The following is a 27,414-nucleotide window of genomic DNA, read 5'->3' as shown; positions in this document are numbered from 1 at the left end:
AAAGCTGTGTAGCGGTCTATGAGTGCTGGTAAGCATCCAGGTTTCGAAGGGTCATAGGATGTGTATCCAGCCAGTCCGGTTTAAGAGAGCAGTCCATTTCTGTGGTGTGTATGAAAATAAACTGCAATTTGGTTATGCATAATTAAACCTTTTTATGGGGACCTGGATTTTTTATTTCATGTCCCTTTAAGTTTTTATGAGTCTGATGAGTAACAAAATAAATATTTGAAGACTAAAAGCAAAATAATGCAGTAGAAAACTGTGCAGTTTCCCTAATTATATATATAAAACAAAACACTACCTTGATATCCCATTCACTCAAAACAGAGAGCCCAATTTAATTTCCCTAACACATAATTGGAGCCACATTTAGATCCCACTGGGATGTTTATTACACTTTGCTGTAGGGAGTTTATTTAAAAGCAATATTTAAGGGGTCCCATTTGTCTTGGCTGTTTGTCAGAAGTTTAATTTGGCTAAATAGACGGTACCCGTTTCCTTTTTAATTGCTCCCAACGGGTTCAAAGTCAATTACACACTATTAGACATATTGGTGATTTTTTTCTCTCTTTCTCTGTGTTGCAGTTTGTTTATTACAAACAGAAAACAAAGTTTAAACGGCACCAATTTTGAAACGACTTTTGTCACGAGGAGCGGCAGATGCAAGGTGAAAACCTTATTTCATATCTTAATACATTTTCTTTTAGGTCATAGTTTTATTTGAAAAATGCCACTGCATTCTTTGGAGTAACAGAACTGAAAAGCAGTAACAAATCAATATTAATAAAAAAAATGGCTTAAGCGACTTAGCAGGAAACAAGATTTTTGGCAGGTGCTAATCACGATTGACTCTGCAATTGTTAGACATCTGGTTGTAATCGTTTAGACGCTCAGTGATGCAGTTTGTCTGCTGGATAACATCATTGATTAGAATGCATCGTTGCACCTTCATACACTAAACATCTATGGCAAAAGGGAAAGCAGAAGTATAAGGGACCTTACAGGAACATCACACTACCAAATTATAACATACAAACTGACTAATTCAAAGGAAACAGAAAACCAAAGTTCCTTTTTTTCTTTCATGATTCAGATAGGGCATGCCATTTTAAGTAACTTTATAATTTACTTGTATTAAGTTTTCTTCGTTCTCTTGTGATCTTTATTTAAAAAGCAGAAACGTAAAGCTTAGGAACTGGCCAATTTGGCTAAGCACCCTGGATAGCGCTTGCTTATTAGTGGCTACATTTAGGCATACCTTAGGAGCTGAGCCATTTTTGGGGAGCAGCAGTTTTGCAAGAGCACTACATGGCAGCACTATTTAATGCCACGTAGTGCTTAAGATGCCTATATTAGGTATCTATTTAACAAAGACTAACATGGGAATGAAGCAAATTTAATAATAGAAGTAAAATGGAATAAAACATTTTTAAATGGTATGTTGTGTCCGAATCACAAAATACCTTTTTTGTGATTTATATTCCTTTAAGATATCATGAAAATCTAGCCTGTAAGGGGTACTTTATTATTCTTTCTTTATAAAGTGCAAAAAAAAACCAAAAAAAACTACAGCGCTGTCCATGGGTACAAATGCTAAAACTATGATGATACAATATATGTAAGAGACAAGAAACAAAATGTATCAAACAAATACAGGAGGAATTAAAGCCCCTATTCCTGTGGGAACTTACATTCTCGAAGGGTAGGAGGGCAAGCAACAGGAGATGAGGTCTGCAAGAATGAAAACGTTGTGGACTGGAGCTGAGAAACCTTGTCCTAGACTTATCACCGGAGTGCTAAATAAGTAATACAATAATAGAAGCACTATTGAATGCGTACCAGCGATGTTAACTTACAATAGTGCTAATATTTTTGTGCTCAACTAATCTAAGCCAGAATGTTTTAGTAAGTGCCATACATAAAACAGTAGCCATTTTACAACTTACCACATATGAGAGATATATGCTGGCTACCCAAATTAAGCAGGCCAGTAAATATACCCCATAATGCTTTTTTATTAGAGCTACTCTAGAAGTGTGGGACAAACTCCCCACATAACCACACCCATATCACCACTAACCCCTTTACTTCACAATCAGCGATTTATAACAGAAAACTACCACCTACTGTCTCAACTAGACCAAATACATCACAACCTCCCCGTTTACCTTTTATCTAGTGATGGCAGCAGCAAATACCACCAAATCCCTCTTAATAATGTAATTGGACCCCCATTTAGCAAATGGTTCTCATACCTCCAAATTAGACACACTATAACTTCCAGCTTATACAAATCTCATATGCTGAGGCCACACACACCTTTTGAAATTTTAGCACATCCACAGAAAGGAACAAGGCTCCCATTTCTACCATTTATAAAATGTTCCGAAGTTCCTTCCCTAACAGACGACCATCTTACCTTACGAAATGGGAATCTGAATTAAAAACCCAATTGTCTGAATCACAATGGAGCTCTAGCTTCAGAGCAACCTTAAAATCTTCCATCTCTCCTATAATAGTTGAACTCAATCATAAAATCCTATTTAGATCGTACCTAACACCACAAACTACACTGTATCTTCCCAAACGCCTCCCCCAAATGTTGGAGAGGTTGTGGAGAAATAGGCACACTAACCGACATTTTGTACACCTACCCCGCTCTCACAGAATACTGGGAGAAAATAGAGACCAGCATAAACAACATTTTAGGCACGACAATACTCCTTAACCCAGAAATAATTATTTTTAACCTTTACCCAAATTTAAGCTGCGCTTACCACAAAAAATTATTTCAATGCATGCTCAACTGCGTGAAAAGACTAATACCAAGGCTTTAGAAAAAAAACTGCAAATTCCGACTCATGAACGAACATGAAGAAGAACATGTCCTTAAGTTGGAAGAAATACATAATAGCTATATGAGTAGAACAGACTATACTGGACATTATATTTCTCTGAGAACAAAAAAAAAACACTAACCCGTTGAGCAGGAGTCTTAGGAACCTTAGTGACACATACCACACACAGTACACAGGCCTGACCGCATCTATATTTGTGTAAAATCAAGATTACTACCATAGCTTGATAAATTGCTACCTTACTAGACAGGAAGCTTTTATATTTGGTTTATACATAACCTCAACAAGCAATTGAATTGTTATGTTATAATGTTCACTTTCTCTTCTTCTCTGCCCATTTTCCTATTCCTTATAGACAAAATAAAGTTGTTAGTAACGTGACACTGTTTACAAGCACGTACAATCGTTTTACACTATATAACTGTACAAATCTAAATTTTGATGTAAAATGCTAAAACATCAATAAAACAGTTGAATGAAAAAAACAGTAGTGATTTTAAACTGTAGTATTCTTAAGGGATGGGATATAACTAATGAAAATAAGAGACCTCTATACATTAACACTCATTTCAGAAAGAGTTTAGGAACACAGACGATAAAGCAGATCATTAAACCACTGCATTATAGAAGATCTGCATTTAACATTAACGTTCCTCTCTGGGGACAACCAAAAAACTATTTATGCTTACCTGATAAATTCATTTCTTTCATGGTGGTGAACCTTTACTTTTGGGAATTACTCTTCTCTACCACTAGGAGGAGGAAAAGATTCCCAAACCCCAAGAGCTCTATAAAACCCCTCCCACATGCCTCAGTCTAACATATAGCCAACCAAAGTGAGGTAGGAAAAGGAATATGAGCCATAAAAAGAGCAGGGAAAAAAAGATAGTCTTGTGGACTCTCACTACCTGTATGAAAGAAAACATAAGTTATGCTTACCTGGTGGTGAGACTGCACCATCCTTTACTCTTGGGAACGAATACCCAAGCTGTGGAGTCTAAGCGTAATAAGAGAAATTGAGGTATTTAAAAACATCTTTTTTCACTGATAAAAAAATATTGGGGTTTTGGATTTTTTTTTATATATATATATGCACTTTAAATAAGCAAACAGGCAAAAAAATAAAAATAAAAATCGGACAACTGCCTGAAGAACCTTTCTGCCAAAGACTGCTTGAAAATTAAAACTTTAAAAATGGTAGAATTTAGTAAAAGTAAGCAAAGACTGCCAAGTAGATGCCTTGCAAATCCGATCAACTGAAGCCTCATTCTTGAAAGGCCAAGTTGAGGCAACTAACCTAGTAGAATGAGCAGTAATTTGCTGCAGTGGAGGCTGACCCGCCTCCAAATAAGCTTTGTGAATCAAAAGATTTAACCAAGAGGCTTAAGAAACAGCAGAAGACTTCTGACCCTTCCTAGGACCATAAAAAAACTAGAAGTTTGTCTAAAATCCTAAGTAGCATTAATGTAATATTTCAATGCCCTAATAACATCCAAGCAATTCAAAGATCTCTCTTAGGATTAGGACACAAAGGAGGAACAACAATCTCTCTGTATTTTTGTCTGAAGAAACAACTTTAGGGAAAAAATTAAAATAAGTCAATAAAACAGCCTCATCCTGATAAAATTAGATAAAGATCACAAGAAAGAAAAGACTCTTCTAGCCGAATAGCCAAAATAAATTCCACTTTTCAAGAAAGTAGTTTAATGTCCAATTTATGCAAAACCCTTAACACCAGGTTAAGATTCCATGGAGAAGAAATAGGCTTGATAACAGGTTTAGTACAAAACAGAGCCTGAACAAAACTAAACATCAGGAGCAGAAATCTGCCCCTTCAGAGAATTGGCAGATAAGCACTTATCTAGACCATCCTGCAAAAACTGCAGAATCCAAGGAATTCTGAAATAATTCCAGGAAAAACAATGATTTCTACACCAAGAAATAAAGGGCTTCCAGACCTTGTGATAGATTTCCATAGTTACAGGCTTACGGGCCTGAATTAGGCTTTCAATCACAGAATCAGAGAAACCCCTAAGTCTAAGGACTAAATGTTCAATTTCCATGCCATCAAGTTCAGAGACTTTAGTTCTGGATGGATAAAAAAATGTACCTTAAGATAAGTCGTCTGACCACAGAGGAAGGCCAAGGAGTGCTACTAGACATCTGAACCAGTTCCACATATCAAATCATGCAGGGCTAAGCTTGGGCAATAAGGATTAAAGACAACTTCTCTAGCCTTATCTTGGAAACCACTCTGGAAATTAAGAACAAGAGACGGAAACAGATAAGCAGGGTTAAAAGGCCAAGGAACTACTAGAGCATCCACTAACTCTGCCAGAGGATCCCTGGACCTTGCAAAGTACCAGGAAAGTTTGTTGTTCAAACTAGAGACCATCAGATCTATTTCTGGGAGACCCCCAAAGAGCAACAATCTGACTGAACACATCCTGGTGAAGAGAACATACCCCTGGATGTAGGGATTGATGACTGAGGAAGACTGTCTGCCAGGTGTTCACTTGTGGAATATAAATTGCAGAGACTAGACATTAATTGGCTTCCGCCCAGGAGTAAATCCAAGACATCTGCATCATTGCCAGGGAACTGTGAGTTCCCCATAATGGTTGCTATAAAGCTACTGCTGTGACATTGACTGGAAAATGGAGATGAAACTTGCTCCTTTTTAACAGTGGCCAAACTGGAAGGGCTATGAGAACTGCACAGAGTTCTAGAAAACTGATTGGGATCCTTAGGAGGTGAGGTTACCAAACTCCCTGTGCTGTCGGAGACCCTCAAATAGCTCCCCAAACTGAGAAACTTGCATCTGTAGTGATCATAGTTCAGGTAGGATGAGCAAAAGAAGCCCCCTGAATAATAAACGGATGATCCTGCCACAAAGTTAGAGACTGACTTACTGTATACTGGGATCTAAAAATATCCTTTGAGACCGCTAAGTATAATCCCTGCACCATTGACACAGCATACAAAGCTGAAGGGGACTCATGATAAAATAGAGCAAATAGAATTGCATATAAGGCTGCAATCACGAGACAAATGAGGAGACTCAAGTTTCAGACAAGCTGACACCAATTTCAACCTTCTCTACTCTGTTCGAGAGACTCATGGATACTGAATCTATTTGGAAACCCAAAATAGTTACCTTTGTCTGAGTAACCAAAGAACTCTTTGGAAAATTGAACCTCCAAATATGCTGTTGAAGAAATAACAAGATTTGATTGGTGCGAGATTCTGCTAAAGGAAAAGACAGAGCTTGAACCAAGATGTCGTCCAGGTAACTGCAATACCCTGCAACCTGATCACACACAAAAGGGCACCACCCAGAATCTTTGTGAATATTCTTGGAGCTGTAGTCAGACCAAACGGAAGAGCAAAAAAATAAAAATGCTTGTCAAGAAATGCAAACATCAGAGACAGGAAATGATCTCTGTGAATAAGAATATGAAGGTAAGCGTCCTTTAAATCTATGGAGGACAAACTGATCTTGCTGAACAAAAGGCAGAATTAGTACAGATAGTTTCCATTATGAAAGATGTAATCCTTACAAAGTCTTTAGATCCAGAACTGGTCTAAAAATGTCTTCCTTCTTTGGAAAAATAAGAGATTTGAATAAAATCCCACCCCTCCCCTGTTCCTGAAAAGGAACTGGAACAATTACTCCCATATCTTCCACATTTGAGACAGACTGAGGAAAAGCTTGAACTTTTACAGGATTCTTTGGAACATTGGACAGAAAAAAAAAAAAACAAACTTCCTCTGGGAGGCTTTGTTCTGAATCCTATTCAATATCCCTGAAAAACAATATTCCAAATTCAGGGATCTGGAAAAGTATCCCCGCTTGCTTTTCCCCAGAAATTCTTAATATGCAATGTTACCAATGCACAAGAGAATTGTGGGTAAGATATGCAAATTAGATGTGCAAATTCTCTGTTTTTGCTCTGCTCTGCTGAGGCTCCTACCTACCCTCAAATACGATTTTGTGCAGAAATAAACCCCTTGTACTGGTCCTCAGGTGTCAGAGGACTCCTCTAGGGAAGCTGGATGTCTCAGTCTGAATTAAAACTGCGCATTTAGAGCGCTAAAATAGGCCCCTCCCACCATGTACTGGATGCCAGAGGGGCCTTAAGAAAGTACTCCTAGGAGTATCTGATTAGCCATGTGGAAACTAGGCCCCAAATAAAGAGTTATCTCCCTCAGAGAAAAAACGTCCTATTTATGAAGTCATGTAAACGTTTTTCACTAAGTAATAACAGAATTTATGCTTACCTGATAAATTACTTTCTCCAACGGTGTGTCCGGTCCACGGCGTCATCCTTACTTGTGGGATATTCTCTTCCCCAACAGGAAATGGCAAAGAGCCCAGCAAAGCTGGTCACATGATCCCTCCCAGGCTCCGCCTACCCCAGTCATTCGACCGACGTACAGGAGGAAATATGCATAGGAGAAACCATATGATACCGTGGTGACTGTAGTTAGAGAAAATAATTCATCAGACCTGATTAAAAAAAACCAGGGGGGGCCGTGGACCGGACACACCGTTGGAGAAAGTAATTTATCAGGTAAGCATAAATTCTGTTTTCTCCAACATAGGTGTGTCCGGTCCACGGCGTCATCCTTACTTGTGGGAACCAATACCAAAGCTTTAGGACACGGATGAAGGGAGGGAGCAAATCAGGTCACCTAAATGGAAGGCACCACGGCTTGCAAAACCTTTCTCCCAAAAATAGCCTCCGAAGAAGCAAAAGTATCAAATTTGTAAAATTTGGCAAAAGTGTGCAGTGAAGACCAAGTCGCTGCCTTACATATCTGGTCAACAGAAGCCTCGTTCTTGAAGGCCCATGTGGAAGCCACAGCCCTAGTGGAGTGAGCTGTGATTCTTTCAGGAGGCTGCCGTCCGGCAGTCTCATAAGCCAATCGGATAATGCTTTTAAGCCAAAAAGAAAGAGGTAGAAGTTGCTTTTTGACCTCTCCTTTTACCAGAATAAACAACAAACAAAGAAGATGTTTGTCTGAAATCTTTAGTAGCCTCTAAATAGAATTTTAGAGCACGGACAACGTCCAAATTGTGTAACAAACGTCCCTTCTTTGAAACTGGATTCGGACACAAAGAAGGTACAACTATCTCCTGGTTAATATTTTTGTTGGAAACAACTTTCGGAAGAAAACCAGGCTTAGTACGCAAAACCACCTTATCTGCATGGAACACCAGATAGGGCGGAGAACACTGCAGAGCAGATAACTCTGAAACTCTTCTAGCAGAAGAAATGGCACCAAAAACAAAACTTTCCAAGATAATAACTTAATATCTACGGAATGTAAGGGTTCAAACGGAACCCCTTGAAGAACTGAAAGAACTAGATTTAGACTCCAGGGAGGAGTCAAAGGTCTGTAAACAGGCTTGATTCTAACCAGAGCCTGAACAAACGCTTGAACGTCTGGCACAGCTGCCAGCCTTTTGTGAAGTAAAACAGATAAAGCAGAGATCTGTCCCTTCAGAGAACTTGCAGATAATCCTTTCTCCAAACCTTCTTGTAGAAAGGATAGAATCTTAGGAATTTTTATCTTGTTCCATGGGAATCCTTTAGATTCACACCAACAGATATATTATTTCCATATTTTATGGTAAATTTTTCTAGTTACAGGCTTTCTAGCCTGAATCAGAGTATCTATTACAGAATCTGAAAACCCACGCTTTGATAAAATCAAGCGTTCAATCTCCAAGCAGTCAGTTGGAGGGAAACCAGATTCGGATGTTCGAATGGACCTTGAACAAGAAGGTCCTGTCTCAAAGGTAGCTTCCATGGTGGAGCCGATGACATATTCACCAGGTCTGCATACCAAGTCCTGCGTGGCCACGCAGGAGCTATCAAGATCACCGAAGCCCTCTCCTGATTGATCCTGGCTACCAGCCTGGGAATGAGAGGAAACGGTGGGAATACATAAGCTAGGTTGAAGGTCCAAGGTGCTACTAGTGCATCTACTAGAGTCGCCTTGGGATCCCTGGATCTGGACCCGTAACAAGGAACCTTGAAGTTCTGACGAGAGGCCATCAGATCCATGTCTGAAATGCCCCATAATTGAGTTATTTGGGCAAAGATTTCCGGATGGAGTTCCCACTCCCCCGGATGGAATGTCTGACGACTCAGAAAATCCGCTTCCCAATTTTCCACTCCTGGGATGTGGATTGCAGACAAGTGGCAGGAGTGATCCTCCGCCCATTGAATTATCTTGGTCCCTTCCTCCATCGCCAGGGAACTCCTTGTTCCCCCCTGATGGTTGATATATGCAACAGTCGTCATGTTGTCTGATTGAAACCTTATGAATTTGGCCTTTGCTAGATGAGGCCAAGCTTTGAGAGCATTGAATATCGCTCTCAGTTCCAGAATGTTTATCGGGAGAAGAGATTCTTCCCGAGACCATAGACCCTGAGCTTTCAGGGGTTCCCAGACCGCGCCCCAGCCCACCAGACTGGCGTCGGTCGTGACAATGACCCACTCTGGTCTGCGGAAGCTCATTCCCTGTGACAGGTTGTCCAGGATCAGCCACCAACGGAGTGAATCTCTGGTCTTTTGATCTACTTGAATCGTCGGAGACAAGTCTGTATAATCCCCATTCCACTGTCTGAGCATGCACAGTTGTAATGGTCTTAGATGAATTTGTGCAAAAGGAACTATGTCCATTGCTGCAACCATCAATCCTATTACTTCCATGCACTGCGCTATGGAAGGACGAAGAACAGAATGAAGTACTTGACAAGAGCTTAGAAGTTTTGATTTTCTGACCTCTGTCAGAAAAATCCTCATTTCTAAGGAATCTATTATTGTTCCCAAGAAGGGAACTCTTGTTGACGGGGACAGAGAACTTTTTTCTTTGTTCACTTTACATCCGTGAGATCTGAGAAAGGCTAGGACGATGTCCGTATGAGCCTTTGCTTTTGACAGAGACGACGCTTGAATCAGGATGTCGGCCAAGTAAGGTACTACTGCAATGCCCCTTGGTCTTAGAACCGCTAGAAGGGACCCTAGTACCTTTGTGAAGATTCTCGGAGCAGTGGCTAATCTGAATGGAAGTGCCACAAACTGGTAATGCTTGTCCAGAAAAGCGAACCTTAGGAACTGATGATGTTCCTTGTGGATAGGAATATGTAGGTACGCATCCTTTAAATCCACCGTGGTCATAAATTGACCTTCCTGGATGGTAGGAAGGATCGTTCGAATGGTTTCCATTTTGAACGATGGAACCCTGAGAAATTTGTTTAGGATCTTGAGATCTAAAATTGGTCTGAATGTTCCCTCTTTTTTGGGAACTATGAACAGGTTGGAGTAAAACCCCATCCCTTGTTCTCCTATTGGAACTGGATGAATTACTCCCATCTTTAACAGGTCTTCTACACAATGTAAGAATGCCTGTCTTTTTATTTGGTTTGAAGATAATTGAGACCTGTGGAACCTTCCCCTTGGGGGTAGTTCCTTGAATTCCAGGAGATAACCCTGAGAAACTATTTCTAGTGCCCAAGGATCCTGAACATCTCTTGCCCAAGCCTGAGCAAAGAGAGAAAGTCTGCCCCCCACCAGATCCGGTCCCGGTTCGGGGGCCATCCCTTCATGCTGTCTTGGTAGCAGTGGCAGGCTTCTTGGCCTGCTTACCCTTGTTCCAGCCTTGCATCGGTCTCCAGGCTGGTTTGGGTTGAGAAGTATTACCCTCTTGCTTAGAGGATGTAGAATTAGAGGCTGGTCCGTTTCTGCGAAAGGGACAAAAATTAGGCTTATTTTTAGCCTTAAAAGACCTATCCTGAGGGAGGGCGTGGCCCTTTCCCCCGGTGATGTCTGAAATAATCTCTTTCAAATCAGGACCAAACAGTGTTTTACCCTTGAAAGGGATGTTAAGCAATTTTGTCTTGGAAGACACATCCGCTTACCAAGACTTTAGCCAAAGCGCTCTGCGCGCCACGATAGCAAACCCTGAATTTTTCGCCGCTAATCTAGCTAATTGCAAAGCGGCATCTAAAATAAAAGAGTTAGCCAATTTAAGTGCTTGAACTCTGTCCATAACCTCCTCATACGAAGATTCTTTATTGAGCGACTTTTCTAGTTCTTCGAACCAGAAACACGCTGCCGTAGTGACAGGAACAATGCATGAAATTGGTTGTAGAAGGTAACCTTGCTGAACAAACATCTTTTTAAGCAAACCCTCTAATTTTTTATCCATAGGATCTTTGAAAGCACAACTATCTTCTATAGGAATAGTAGTGCGTTTGTTTAGAGTAGAAACCGCCCCCTCGACCTTGGGGACTGTCTGCCATAAGTCCTTTCTGGGGTCGACTATAGGAAATAATTTCTTAAATATAGGGGGAGGAACAAAAAGGTATGCCGGGACTTTCCCACTCCTTATTTACTATGTCCGCCACCCGCTTGGGTATAGGAAAAGCATCGGGGGGCACCGGAACCTCTAGGAACTTGTCCATCTTACATAATTTCTCTGGAATGACCAAATTGTCACAATCATCCAGAGTAGATAATACCTCCTTAAGCAGTGCGCAGAGATGTTCTAATTTAAATTTAAATTTTACAACATCAGGTTCAGCTTGTTGAGAAATTTTTCCTGAATCTGAAATTTCTCCCTCAGACAAAACCTCCCTCCTGGCCCCTTCAGATTGGTGTGAGGGTATGTCAGAACAGTTATCATCAGCGTCCTCTTGCTCTTCAGTGTTTAAAAACATAATTTATGCTTACCTGATAAATTCCTTTCTTCTGTTGTGTGATCAGTCCACGGGTCATCATTACTTCTGGGATATAACTCCTCCCCAACAGGAAATGCAAGAGGATTCACCCAGCAGAGCTGCATATAGCTCCTCCCCTCTACGTCACTCCCAGTCATTCGACCAAGAATCAACGAGAAAGGAGAAACCAAGGGTGAAGTGGTGACTGGAGTATAATTTAAAAAATATTTACCTGCCTTAAAAAACAGGGCGGGCCGTGGATTGATCACACAACAGAAGAAAGGAATTTATCAGGTAAGCATAAATTATGTTTTCTTCTGTTATGTGTGATCAGTCCACGGGTCATCATTACTTCTGGGATACCAATACCAAAGCAAAAGTACACGGATGACGGGAGGGATAGGCAGGCTCATTATACAGAAGGAACCACTGCCTGAAGAACCTCTCCCCCAAAAATAGCCTCCGAAGAAGCAAAAGTGTCAAATTTGTAAAATTTGGAAAAAGTATGAAGCGAAGACCAAGTTGCAGCCTTGCAAATCTGTTCAACAGAGGCCTCATTCTTAAAGGCCCAAGTGGAAGCCACAGCTCTAGTAGAATGAGCTGTAATTCTTTCAGGAGGCTGCTGTCCAGCAGTCTCATAGGCTAAACGAATTATGCTACGAAGCCAGAAGGAGAGAGAGGTAGCCGAAGCCTTATGACCTCTCCTCTGACCAGAGTACACGACAAACAGGGAAGACGTTTGTCGAAAATCCTTAGTTGCCTGCAAGTAGAACTTGAGGGCACGAACTACATCCAGATTGTGTAGAAGACGTTCCTTCTTTGAAGAAGGATTCGGGCACAGGGAAGGAACCACGATCTCTTGATTGATGTTCCTGTTAGTGACTACTTTAGGTAAGAACCCAGGTTTAGTACGCAGAACTACCTTATCTGAATGAAAAATCAAATAAGGAGAATCACAATGTAAAGCTGATAACTCAGAGACTCTCCGAGCCGAAGAAATAGCCATTAAAAATAACACTTTCCAAGATAACAACTTTATATCAACGGAATGAAGGGGTTCAAACGGAACTCCTTGTAGAACGTTAAGAACAAGGTTTAAACTCCATGGCGGAGCAACAGTTTTAAACACAGGCTTGATTCTAGCTAAAGCCTGACAAAAGGCCTGGACGTCTGGATTTTCTGACAGACGCCTGTGCAACAAGATGGACAGAGCTGAGATCTGTCCCTTTAATGAACTAGCCGATAAACCCTTTTCTAAACCTTCTTGTAGAAAGGACAATATCCTAGGAATCCTAACCTTACTCCAGGAGTAACCTTTGGATTCGCACCAGTATAGGTATTTACGCCATATCTTATGGTAAATCCTTCTGGTAACAGGCTTCCTAGCCTGTATCAGGGTATCAATAACCGACTCAGAAAAACCACGTTTTGATAAAATCAAGCGTTCAATTTCCAAGCAGTCAGCTTCAGAGAAGTTAGATTTTGATGTTTGAATGGACCCTGTATCAGAAGGTCCTGTCTTAGAGGTAGAGACCAAGGCGGACAGGATGACATGTCCACTAGATCTGCATACCAAGTCCTGCGTGGCCATGCAGGCGCTATTAGAATCACTGATGCTCTCTCCTGTTTGATTCTGGCAATCAATCGAGGAAGCAGCGGGAAGGGTGGAAACACATAAGCCATCCCGAAGTTCCAAGGTGCTGTCAAAGCATCTATCAGAACCGCTCCCGGATCCCTGGATCTGGACCCGTAGCGAGGAAGTTTGGCGTTCTGGCGAGACGCCATGAGATCTATCTCTGGTTTGCCCCAACGTCGAAGTATTTGGGCAAAGACCTCCGGATGAAGTTCCCACTCCCCCGGATGAAAAGTCTGGCGACTCAAGAAATCCGCCTCCCAGTTCTCCACTCCCGGGATGTGGATTGCTGACAGGTGGCAAGAGTGAGACTCTGCCCAGCGAATTATCTTTGATACTTCCATCATTGCTAGGGAGCTTCTTGTCCCTCCTTGATGGTTGATGTAAGCTACAGTCGTGATGTTGTCCGACTGAAACCTGATGAACCCCGAGTTTTTAACTGGGGCCAAGCCAGAAGGGCATTGAGAACTGCTCTCAATTCCAGAATGTTTATTGGTAGGAGACTTTCCTCCTGATTCCATTGTCCCTGAGCCTTCAGAGAATTCCAGACAGCGCCCCAACCTAGTAGGCTGGCGTCTGTTGTTACAATTGTCCAGTCCGGCCTGCTGAATGGCATCCCCCTGGACAGATGTGGCCGAGAAAGCCACCATAGAAGAGAGTTTCTGGTCTCTTGATCCAGATTCAGAGTAGGGGACAAGTCTGAGTAATCCCCATTCCACTGACTCAGCATGCACAATTGCAGCGGTCTGAGATGTAGACGTGCAAAGGGTACTATGTCCATTGCTGCTACCATTAAGCCGATCACCTCCATGCATTGAGCTACTGACGGGTGTTGAATGGAATGAAGGACACGGCATGCATTTAGAAGCTTTGTTAATCTGTCTTCTGTCAGATAAATCTTCATTTCTACAGAATCTATAAGAGTCCCCAAGAATGGAACTCTTGTGAGAGGAAAGAGAGAACTCTTCTTTTCGTTCACTTTCCATCCATGCGACCTTAGAAATGCCAGAACTAACTCTGTATGAGACTTGGCAGTTTGAAAGCTTGAAGCTTGTATCAGAATGTCGTCTAGGTACGGAGCTACCGAAATTCCTCGCGGTCTTAGTACCGCCAGAAGGGCACCCAGAACCTTTGTGAAGATTCTTGGAGCCGTAGCCAATCCGAATGGAAGAGCTACAAACTGGTAATGCCTGTCTAAGAAGGCAAACCTTAGATACCGGTAATGATCTTTGTGAATCGGTATGTGAAGGTAAGCATCCTTTAAATCCACTGTGGTCATGTACTGACCCTTTTGGATCATGGGTAAGATTGTCCGAATAGTTTCCATTTTGAACGATGGAACTCTTAGGAATTTGTTTAGGATCTTTAAATCCAAGATTGGCCTGAAAGTTCCCTCTTTTTTGGTAACCACAAACAGGTTTGAGTAAAACCCTTGTCCTTGTTCCGACCGCGGAACCGGATGGATCACTCCCATTAATAACAGATCTTGTACACAGCGTAGAAACGCTTCTTTCTTTATCTGGTTTGTTGACAACCTTGACAGATGAAATCTCCCTCTTGGGGGAGAGAATTTGAAGTCTAGAAGGTATCCCTGAGATATGATCTCTAGCGCCCAGGGATCCTGAACATCTCTTGCCCAAGCCTGGGCGAAGAGAGAGAGTCTGCCCCCCACTAGATCCGGTCCCGGATCGGGGCCCCTCGATTCATGCTGTCTTAGGGGCAGCAGCAGGTTTCCTGGCCTGCTTGCCCTTGTTCCAGGACTGGTTAGGTTTCCAGCCTTGTCTGTAACGAGCAACGGCTCCTTCCTGTTTTGGTGCAGTGGAAGTTGGTGCTGCTCCTGCTTTGAAATTCCGAAAGGGACGAAAATTAGACTGTCTAGCCTTAGCTTTGGCTTTGTCTTGAGGCAGGGCGTGGCCCTTACCTCCTGTAATGTCAGCGATAATTTCTTTCAAACCGGGCCCAAATAAAGTTTGCCCTTTGAAAGGTATATTAAGTAATTTGGACTTAGAAGTTACATCAGCTGACCAGGATTTTAGCCACAGCGCCCTACGTGCCTGAATGGCGAATCCTGAGTTCTTAGCCGTAAGTTTGGTTAAATGTACTACGGCCTCCGAAATGAATGAATTAGCTAGTTTAAGGACTCTAAGCCTGTCCGTAATGTCGTCCAGCGTAGCTGAACTAAGGTTCTCTTCCAGAGACTCCATCCAAAATGCTGCCGCAGCCGTAATCGGCGCGATGCATGCAAGGGGTTGCAATATAAAACCTTGTTGAACAAACATTTTCTTAAGGTAACCCTCTAATTTTTTATCCATTGGATCTGAAAAAGCACAGCTATCCTCCACCGGGATAGTGGTACGCTTAGCTAAAGTAGAAACTGCTCCCTCCACCTTAGGGACCGTTTGCCATAAGTCCCGTGTGGTGGCGTCTATTGGAAACATCTTTCTAAATATTGGAGGGGGTGAGAACGGCACACCGGGTCTATCCCACTCCTTAGTAACAATTTCAGTTAGTCTCTTAGGTATAGGAAAAACGTCAGTACTCGCCGGTACCGCAAAGTATTTATCCAACCTACACAATTTCTCTGGTATTGCAACTGTGTTACAATCATTCAGAGCCGCTAAAACCTCCCCTAGTAATACACGGAGGTTCTCCAATTTAAATTTAAAATTTGAAATATCTGAATCCAATCTGTTTGGATCAGAACCGTCACCCACAGAATGAAGCTCTCCGTCCTCATGCTCTGCAAGCTGTGACGCAGTATCAGACATGGCTCTAGTATTATCAGCGCACTCTGTTCTCACCCCAGAGTGATCACGCTTGCCCCTTAGTTCTGGTAATTTAGCCAAAACTTCAGTCATAACAGTAGCCATATCTTGTAATGTTATCTGTAATGGCCGCCCAGATGTACTAGGCGCCACAATATCACGCACCTCCCGGGCGGGAGATGCAGGTACTGACACGTGAGGCGAGTTAGTCGGCATAACTCTCCCCTCGCTGTTTGGTGAAATTTGTTCAATTTGTACAGATTGGCTTTTATTTAAAGTAGCATCAATACAGTTAGTACATAAATTTCTATTGGGCTCCACCTTGGCATTGGAACAAATGACACAGGTATCTTCCTCTGAATCAGACATGTTTAACACACTAGCAAATAAACTTGCAACTTGGTTACAATCTTATTTAACAAAAACGTACTGTGCCTCAAAGAAGCACTAAACGATTAAATGACAGTTGAAATAATGAACTGAAAAACTGTTATAGCATCAATCCTTGAAAACAACACAACTTTTAGCAAAGGTTTGTTCCCATTAGTAAAGTAACAATAATTAAATTTGAAACGTAAAAATAACAGAGCAACGTTTTTAATCACAGTCAATATATAAGTCTCACAGCTCTGCTGAGAGAATCTACCTCCCTTCAAAGAAGTTTGAAGACCCCTGAGTTCTGTTAGAGATGAACCGGATCATGCAGGAAATACAAGAGTAGCTGACTGGAAATTTTTGATGCGTAGCAAAGAGCGCCAAAAAACGGCCCCTCCCCCTCACACACAGCAGTGAGAGAGAAACGAAACTGTCACAATTAAAACAAGCAACTGCCAAGTGGAAAAATAATGCCCAAACATTTATTCACTCAGTACCTCAGAAAATGCAAACGATTCTACATTCCAGCAAAAACGTTTAACATAATAAATACCTATTAAAAGGTTTAATGTACTTTTTACAGAGTAATTCCAGTGAAGTACCATCCCCAGAATACTGAAGTGTAGAGTATACATACATGTCATTATAACGGTATGGCAGGATTTTCTCATCAATTCCATTCAGAAAATAAAAACTGCTACATACCTCAATGCAGATTCATCTGCCCGCTGTCCCCTGATCTGAAGCTTTTACCTCCCTCAGATGGCCGAGAAACAGCAATATGATCTTAACTACTCCGGCTAAAATCATAGTAAAAACTCTGGTAGATTCTTCTTCCAACTCTGCCAGAGAGGTAATAACACGCTCCGGTGCTATTGTAAAATAACAAACTTTTGATTGAAGTTATAAAAACTAAGTATAATCACCATAGTCCTCTCACACATCCTATCTAGTCGTTGGGTGCAAGAGAATGACTGGGAGTGACGTAGAGGGGAGGAGCTATATGCAGCTCTGCTGGGTGAATCCTCTTGCATTTCCTGTTGGGGAGGAGTTATATCCCAGAAGTAATGATGACCCGTGGACTGATCACACATAACAGAAGAAACAGAGCAATCGCGCTTTCTCTGATAAGTAGGCATTTTGGATAAAATGTTTGCAATAGAATTATCCATTACAGCCGTTAATTGTTGCATGGTAATAAGTATTGGCGCACTAGATGTACTAGGGGCCTCTTGTGTGGGCAAAACTGGTGTAGACACAGAAGGGGATGATGCAGTATCATGCTTACTCCCCTCATTCGAGGAATCATCTTGGGCAATATCATTATCTGTGGCATCATTGTCCCTACTTTGTTTGGACACTATGGCACAATCATCACATAAATTTAAATGGGGAGAAACCTTGGCTTTCATACATATAGAACATCGCTTATCTGATGGTTCAGACATGTTAAACAGGCTTAAACTTGTCAACAAAGCACAAAAAACGTTTTAAAATAAAACCGTTACTGTCACTTTAAATTTTAAACTGAACACACTTTATTACTGAATATGTGAAAAAGTATGAAGGAATTGTTAAAAATTCACCAAAATTTCACCACAGTGTCTTAAAGCCTTAAAAGTATTGCACACCAAATTTGAAAGCTTTAACCCTTAAAATAACGGAACCGGAGCTGTTTTTACATTTAACCCCTATACAGTCCCAGGTATCTGCTTTGCTGAGACCCAACCAAGCCCAGAGGGGAATACGATACCAAATGACGCCTTCTATAAGCTTTTTCAGTGGTTCTTAGCTCCTCACACATGCATCTGCATGCCTTGCTCTCCAAAAACAACTGCGCATTAGTGGCGCGAAAATGAGGCTCTGCCTATGACTAGAAAAGGCCCCCATCTGAAAAAGGTGTCCAATACAGTGCCTGCCGTTTTTTTTAAAACAATCCCCAAGATTATAATTACTATTAAGAGTTATAATCTGCCAAATATGCTTAGCAAAGTAATCGTTTTAGCCCAGAAAAATGTCTACCAGTTTTTTAAGCCCTTATGAAGCCCTTTATTCTTTTACTTAATCTAAGAAAATGGCTTACCGGTCCCCATAGGGGAAATGACAGCCTTCCAGCATTACATAGTCTTGTTAGAAATGTGGCCAGTCATACCTCAAGCAGAAAAGTCTGCCAACTGTTTCCCCCAACTGAAGTTACTTCATCTCAACAGTCCTGTGTGGAAACAGCAATCGATTTTAGTAACGTTTGCCAAAATCATCTTCCTCTTACAAACAGAAATCTTCATCTCTTTTCTGTTTGAGTAAATAGTACATACCAGCACTATTTTAAAATAACAAACACTTGATTGAAGGATAAAAACTACATTTAAACACCAAAAAACTTAACCATCTCCGTGGAGATGTTGCCGGTGCAACGGCAAAGAGAATGACTGGGGTAGGCGGAGCCTGGGAGGGATCATGTGACCAGCTTTGCTGGGCTCTTTGCCATTTCCTGTTGGGGAAGAGAATATCCCACAAGTAAGGATGACGCCGTGGACCGGACACACCTATGTTGGAGAAATAAGTATTAGCATGAGTATTACCCTGTTTTGTAAGCATGATCCCAGTCACTGTTAAATCACTGCATCAGGCTTACCTCAAATACACAAGGCTCTGTCAGCATTTTCTAGAACTCATTTCATCTCTCTAGAAATAAAAATACTGAACATACCTCAAAGCAGGTAATCTGCAGACCGTTCCCCCAACTGAAGTTGTCCCATACTCTTCAGTTATGTGTGAGAACAGCAGTGGACCTTAGTTACAAACCGCTAAGATCATCAAACCTCCAGGCAGAAACTCTTCTTCTAATTTCTGCCTGAGAGTAAAACAGTACAACGCCGGTACCGTTTAAAAACATAATTTATGTAAGAACTTACCTGATAAATTCATTTCTTTCATATTAACAAGAGTCCATGAGCTAGTGACGTATGGGACACACATTCCTACCAGGAGGGGCAAAGTTTCCCAAACCTTAAAATGCCTATAAATACACCCCTCACCACACCCACAAATCAGTTTAACGAATAGCCAAGAAGTGGGGTGATAAGAAAAAAAGTGCGAAGCATATAAAATAAGGAATTGGAATAATTGTGCTTTATACAAAAAAATCATAACCACCCCAAAAAAGGGTGGGCCTCATGGACTCTTGTTAATATGAAAGAAATGAATTTATCAGGTAAGTTCTTACATAAATTATGTTTTCTTTCATGTAATTAACAAGAGTCCATGAGCTAGTGACGTATGGGATAATGACTACCCAAGATGTGGATCTTTCCACACAAGAGTCACTAGAGAGGGAGGGATAAAATAAAGACAGCCAATTCCTGCTGAAAATAATCCACACCCAAAATAAAGTTTAACAAAAAACATAAGCAGAAGATTCAAACTGAAACCGCTGCCTGAAGAACTTTTCTACCAAAAACTGCTTCAGAAGAAGAAAATACATCAAAATGGTAGAATTTAGTAAAAGTATGCAAAGAGGACCAAGTTGCTGCTTTGCAGATCTGGTCAACCGAAGCTTCATTCCTAAACGCCCAGGAAGTAGATACTGACCTAGTAGAATGAGCTGTAATTCTCTGAGGCGGAATTTTACCCGACTCAACATAGGCAAGATGAATTAAAGATTTCAACCAAGATGCCAAAGAAATGGCAGAAGCTTTCTGGCCTTTCCTAGAACCGGAAAAGATAACAAATAGACTAGAAGTCTTACAGAAAGATTTCGTAGCTTCAACATAATATTTCAAAGCTCTAACAACATCCAAAGAATGCAACGATTTCTCCTTAGAATTCTTAGGATTAGGACATAATGAAGGAACCACAATTTCTCTACTAATGTTGTTGGAATTCACAACTTTAGGTAAAAATTCAAAAGAAGTTCGCAACACCGCCTTATCCTGATGAAGAATCAGAAAAGGAGACTCATAAGAAAGAGCAGATAATTCAGAAACTCTTCTGGCAGAAGAGATGGCCAAAAGGAACAAAACTTTCCAAGAAAGTAATTAATATCCAATGAATGCATAGGTTCAAATGGAGGAGCTTGAAGAGCCCCCAGAACCAAATTCAAACTCCAAGGAGGAGAAATTGACTTAATGACAGGCTTTATACAAACCAAAGCTTGTACAAAACAATGAATATCAGGAAGAATAGCAATCTTTCTGTGAAAAAGAACAGAAAGAGCAGAGATTTGACCTTTCAAGGAACTTGCGGACAAACCCTTATCTAAACCATCCTGAAGAAATTGTAATATTCTCGGTATTCTAAAAGAATGCCAAGAAAAATGATGAGAAAGACACCAAGAAATATAAGTCTTCCAGACTCTATAATATATCTCTCTGGATACAGATGTACGAGCCTGTAACATAGTATTAATCACAGAGTCAGAGAAACCTCTTTGACCAAGAATCAAGCGTTCAATCTCCATACCTTTAAATTTAAGGATTTCAGATCCTGATGGAAAAAAGGACCTTGAGACAAAAGGTCTGGTCTTAACGGAAGAGTCCACGGTTGGCAAGAGGCCATCCGGACAAGATCCGCATACCAAAACCTGTGAGGCCATGCCGGAGCTACCAGCAGAACAAACGAGCATTCCTTCAGAATCTTGGAGATTACTCTTGGAAGAAGAACTAGAGGCGGAAAGATATAGGCAGGATGATACTTCCAAGGAAGTGAAAATGCATCCACTGCCTCCGCCTGAGGATCCCGGGATCTGGACAGATACCTGGGAAGTTTCTTGTTTAGATGAGAAGCCATCAGAACTATTTCTGGAAGTTCCCACATTTGAACAATCTGAAGAAATACCTCTGGGTGAAGAGACCATTCGCCCGGATGCAACGTTTGGCGACTGAAATAATCCGCTTTCCAATTGTCCATACCTGGGATATAAACCGCAGAGATTAGACAGGAGCTGGATTCCGCCCAAACCAAAATTCGAGATACTTCTTTCATAGCCAGAGGACTGCGAGTCCCTCCTTGATGATTGATGTATGCCACAGTTGTGACAATGTCTTATCTGAAAACAATGAACAACTCTCTCTTCAGAAGAGGCCAAGACTGAAGAGCTCTGAAAATTGCACGGGGTTCCAAAATATTGATCGGAAATCTCACCTCCTGAGATTCCCAAACCCCTTGTGCCGTCAGATACCCCCACACAGCTCCCCAACCTGTAAGACTCGTATCTGTTGAGATTATAGTCCAGGTCGGAAGAACAAAGAAGCCCCCTGAACTAAACGATGGTGATCTGTCCACCATGTCAGAGAGTGTCGTAAAATCGGTTTAAAGATATTAATTGAGATATCTTTGAGTAATCCCTGCACCATTGGTTCAGCATACAGAGCTGAAGAGGTTGCATGTGAAAACGAGCAAAGGAGATCGCATCTGATGCGGCAGTCCTAAGATCCAACATTTCCATGCATAAGGCTACCAAAGGGAATGATTGTGACTGAAGGTTTTGACAAGCTGATATCAATGTTAAACTTCTCTTGTCTGACAAGGACAGAGTCATAGACACTGAATTTATCTAGAAACCTAAAAAGGTTACCCTTGTCTGAGGAATCAATAAACTGATTGGTAAATTGATCCTCCAACCATGAACTTGAAGAAACAACACAAGTCGATTCGTATGAGATTCTTCGAAAATGAGAAGACTGAGCAAGTACCAAGATATCGTCCAAATAAGGAAATACCAAAACCCTATTCTCTGATTACAGAAAGAAGGGCACCGAGAACCTTTGAAAAAAATTCTTGGAACTGAGGCTAGGCCAAATAGTAGAGCCAAAAAACTGGTAATGCTTGTCTAAAAAGAGAATCTCAGACACTAAAAATGATCTGGATGAATCGGAATATGCAGATACACATCCTGTAAATCTATTGTAGACATATAATGCCCTTGCTAAACAAAAGGCAGGATAGTCCTACAGTAACCATCTTGAATGTTGGTATCCTAACATAACGATTCAATAATGATAGATCCAGAACTGGTCTGAAGGAATTGACCTTCTTTGGTACAATGAAGAGATAAAATAAAACCCCAGCCCCTGTTCCAGAACTGGAACTGGCATAAATACTCCAGCCAACTCTAGATCTGAAACACATTTCAGAAATACTGAGCCTTGCTGTGTCAATTGGGACACGGGAAAGAAAAGAATCTCTTAGCAGGAGGCCTTAACTTGAAGCCAATTCTGTACCTTTCTGAAACAATGTTTCTGAAACCAGAGATTAAGAACGGAATTGATCCAAATTTCTTTGAAGAAAACGTAATCTGCCCCATACCAGCTGAGCTGGAATAAGGGCCGCACCTTCATAGGTACTTAGGAGCTGGCTATAGGATTCTATAAGGCTTGGATATATTCCAAACTGGAAATAGTTTCCAAACTGATACCGCTCCTGAGGAAGAAGGATCAGGCTTTTGTTCCTTGTTGTGAGGAAAGGAACGAAATGATTATTTACCCTGGAAAGAAAGGGAAAGCAAAGTTGACTTAGAAGACATGTCAGCATTCCAAGTTTAATCCATAAAGCTTTTCTAGCTAAAATAGCTAGAGACATATACCTGACATCAACTCTAATGATATCAAAAGATGGTATCACCAATAAAATTATTAGCATGTTATAGAATAATAATAATGCTATAAAATTATGATCTGTTACTTGTTGCGCTAAAGCTTCTAACCAAAAAAGTTGAAGCTGCAGCAACATCCGCTAAAAATATAGCAGGTCTAAGAAGATTACCTGAACATAAGTAAGCTTTTCTTAGAAAGGATTCAATTTTCCTATCTAAAGGATCCTTAAATGAAGTACTATCTGCCACAGGAACAGTAGTACATTAGCAGGAGTAGAGACAGCCCCATAACCTTAGGGATTTTTGTCCCAACAAACTCTAATCTGTCAGATGGCACAGGATATAATTTGCTTAAACGTCTAGAAGGAGAAAATAAATTATCCAAATTATTCCATTCCCTGGAAATTACTTCAGAAATAGCATCAGGGAGATAAAACACTTCTGGAATAACTACAGGAGATTTAAAAACCTTATTTAAACGTTTACATTTAGTATCAAGAGGACCAGAATCCTCTATTTCTAATGCAAATAACACTTCTTTAAGTAAAGAACGAATAAAATCCATCTTGAACAAATACAAAGATTTATCAGCATCAACCTCTGAGACAGAAACCTCTGAACCAGAAGAACCATTATCAGTATCAGAATGATGATGTTCATTTAAAAATTCATCTGAAAAAAAGAGAAGTTTTAAAAGACTTATGTATACTAGAAGGAGAAATAACAGACATAGCCTTCTTAATGGATTTAAAAAATAAAATCTCTTATGTTATCAGGAACACTCTGAAAATTAGATGTTGACGGACAGCAACAGGTAATGTAACAGTACTAAAGGAAATTTTATCTGCATTAATAAGTTTGACATGACATGCAATACAAATAACAGCTGGAGAAACAGATACCAAAAGTTTATAGCAGACTTAGCTTGGTAGCTCCAGCACTGTGCAGTGATTTTCCTGTAGTAACTTCTGACTCAGTTGCAACGTGGAACATCTTGCAATATGTAAAAGAAAAAAACAACATATAAAGCAAAATTGATCAAATTCCTTAAATGACAGTTTCAGGAATGGGAAAAAAATGCCAGTGAACAAGCTTCTAGCAACCAGAAGCAATAAATAATGAGACTTAAATAATGTGGAGACAAAAATGACGCCCATATTTTTTAGCGCCAAAAAAGACGCCCACATTATTTGGCGCCTAAATGCTTTTGGCGCCAAAAATGACGCCACATCCGGAGGGCGACATTTTTGACGCAAAATAACGTCAAAAAATGACGCAACTTCCGGCGACATGTATGACGCCGGAAACGGAAAATAATTTTTGCGCCAAAAAAGTCCGCGCCAAGAATGACGCAATAAAATGAAGCATTTTCAGCCCCCGCGAGCCTAACAGCCCACAGGGAAAAAAGTCAAATTTTTGAGGTAAGAAAAAATATGATAAATCAATGCATAATCCCAAATATGAAACTGACTGTCTGGAAATAAGGAAAGTTGAACATTCTGAGTCAAGGCAAATAAATGTTTGAATACATATATTTAGAACTTTATAAATAAAGTGCCCAACCATAGCTTAGAGTGTCACAGAAAATAAGACTTACTTACCCCAGGACACTCATCTACATGTTTGTAGAAAGCCAAACCAGTACTGAAACGAGAATCAGTAGAGGAAATGGTAAATATAAGAGTATATCGTCGATCTGAAAAGGGAGGTAAGAGATGAATCTCTACGACCGATAACAGAGAACCTTATGAAATAGACCCCGTAGAAGGAGATCACTGCATTCAATAGGCAATACTCTCTTCACATCCCTCTGACATTCACTGCACGCTGAGAGGAAAACCGGGCTCCAACTTGCTGCGGAGCGCATATCAACGTAGAATCTAGCACAAACTTACTTCACCACCTCCCTTGGAGGCAAAGTTTGTAAAACTGATTTGTGGGTGTGGTGAGGGGTGTATTTATAGGCATTTTAAGGTTTGGGAAACTTTGCCCCTCCTGGTAGGAATGTGTGTCCCATACGTCACTAGCTCATGGACTCTTGTTAATTACATGAAAGAAAATAAACTCTTGATTGAAGGTAAAACTACACTAAGTCACCACATATCTCTTGATACTTCCTTTCTTGTCGAGAGTTGCAAGATAATGACTGGGAGTGGCAGTTAGGGGAGGAGCTATATAGACAGCTCTGCTGTGGGTGTCCTCTTGCAACTTCCTGTTGGGAAGGAGAATATCCTACAAGTAATGGATGAACCCGTGGACTGGATACACCTTACAAGAGAAATACTGTTTTGACACAGCGATCCTTTTAACAGGATTATGACAGCAAACCAGAAATCACTCACTAGACAAGCCTGTTTCGTTCTTTTTGGAACTCATCAGTAGGAGATAGATTGGCATTGGTAAAGCTATTTTCATGGTTAAACCAAAATTCATTAAAATTATGGGGGGAGAAAAAAAACTGAAATTAAAATAAAAAAACTACTGAGAATTTGCATATCTAAATTTGCATATCTTACCCACAATTCTCTTGTGCATTGGTAACATTGTATATTAAGAATTTCTGGGGAAAAGCAAGCGGGGATACTTGCCTTGATGTGCTAATTTCCTATGCAAATATTTACATATACATATACACATATATATATACACACACACACACATATATATATATATATATATATCTTGATCCAAAAGCACAGGCACTCAGTGGTCTTGAATAACTGAATAAAATATCCAATTTATTAAATCAAGGTTAAAAATACCTTTTTAGAATTTCTCAGCTCTATTTTTGACATTTGACAAAGGCACAGTAATATGTCTTTTTAACCTTGATTTAATAAATTGGATATTTTATTCAAGACCACCGAGTGCCTGTGCTTTATAAGTTGTGAGATTGTGCTTTCCTCTTTGGAGAATATATATATATATATATATATATATATATATATATATATATATATATATATATATATATATATATATATATATAAAACTTAGGTGCACAGAACATAGCTAAAGGAGTGGCTAAATGTTAATAAAAACATACTTACCAATAGACAATCAAGCAGCAAACAGCCAAATCAGTACTGAAACATTAGCAGAGGTTATGGAATAAGAGTATATTGTAGCTCCATAAATAGAAGCAAAAGACAAGACCCTGCGACCAACTATAGAGTGTTTATGAAAAATGTCCTATGAGGTAAAAAAAGAATCATAAACCATACCCACTGACAAGCACTGTACTCTGAGGGGAAACCGGGCCTCAACATAGACTGAAAACCCCACTCTCTGAAAAGTCAAATGCATATCTTCATTCTTCAACCATCTCCAACGGAGGCAAAGTAAAGACTGAGTTATGTGAGTTTTTTTTTTTTTTTTAGAGCTCTTTGGGTTTGGAGATTTATATATAAATTTCAGGATTTAAGTTACAGTTAAAGCAGGCAAAAGAAAAAAGTGTTGACATTTTTCCACTATGTATAATTAATGTTTTATGAGGAATTAATTTCCAGTTTATGTCCCTTAAATGTATAGAATTGGTGATGTTATTTTGTAATGGAAAAAAATGAGCTTACAATGTAACTTTTAAAATGTCACTCATGTGATGTTGGCAGCATGTAGATAAACAGATGGCAATATTACATAAAATGTAGGGATGGGGTTATGTCTCGCTTTAATCCTAGGCTGCTACAGTGATACCATGTACTGCTGACCTATATACCAGGCAACAGCTTAAAGTGATTTTGTCACATGCAATAGTTTTGTGTTTTTTTGTTTTCCATGTATACGCCATTTACTGTTTTTCACTGCTCTATTTATAAAGTGAATATAATTAATTAACCAACCCCCATCAGGTAAACAGCAGGTCTCAGATGTAACACTTTTGTAGCAACTACCTAATTTGTAGCCATAAAATTACAGCCAAAGAATAAGGTAAGATTAGAATAGAGCAATTTTGATTAAACAGAGACAAGCTTAAGATGCAGGTAGGATTTAGTGCTGTAGAAAGAAGACCATTTGTGACAATTAATTTTTCCCATAGCAGTCATATAATCAGTGTTAGAATCATTTACAAATAGACGGACAGAAGAACAAAGTCAAAACAAATTCGGATTAACCCCCTTTTACCAAAATAGAAAAATAAGGGCACATGCATAAGGGCCAAATTTTATTTTACTTAAAGGGACAGGAAACCCCCAAATTTTCTTTTATGATTTGGATAGAACACACACTTTTAAACAACTTTCCAATATATTACTTTTATCAAATTTGCTTCATTTTCTTGTTATGCTTTTCTGAAGAACAGCATTGCACTGCTGGCAGCTAGCTGAAGACATCTAGTTAGCCAATCACAAGAGAAAAATGTGTGCAGGCACCAATCAGCAGCTAGCTCCCACCAGTGTAAGTGATGTGCATGTTCTTTTTCAACAAGGGATACCAAAAAACAAAGCACATTTGAA

The 27,414-nt window shown here is 40.2% G+C and overlaps 1 protein-coding gene across 1 annotated transcript in view; it reads right to left on the bottom strand.

The window, feature by feature from the left end:
* LOC128638853 (kazrin-like) overlaps nt 1–27,414 on the bottom strand; it is a 504,435-nt gene that overhangs the window by 65,996 nt on the left and 411,025 nt on the right. Inside the window, exon 7 of the mRNA XM_053690987.1 lies at nt 5,324–5,553. Coding sequence (XP_053546962.1) covers nt 5,324–5,553 — 230 coding nt within the window. The remainder of the gene's footprint in view (nt 1–5,323; nt 5,554–27,414) is intronic.

The sequence above is a fragment of the Bombina bombina genome, chromosome 8 (genome assembly GCF_027579735.1).
Source record: "Bombina bombina isolate aBomBom1 chromosome 8, aBomBom1.pri, whole genome shotgun sequence".
In the NCBI taxonomy this organism is placed as follows: domain Eukaryota; kingdom Metazoa; phylum Chordata; class Amphibia; order Anura; family Bombinatoridae; genus Bombina; species Bombina bombina.
Note: the sequence above shows the minus strand (reverse complement) of the source record. Positions and strands in the feature narration are given on the sequence as shown.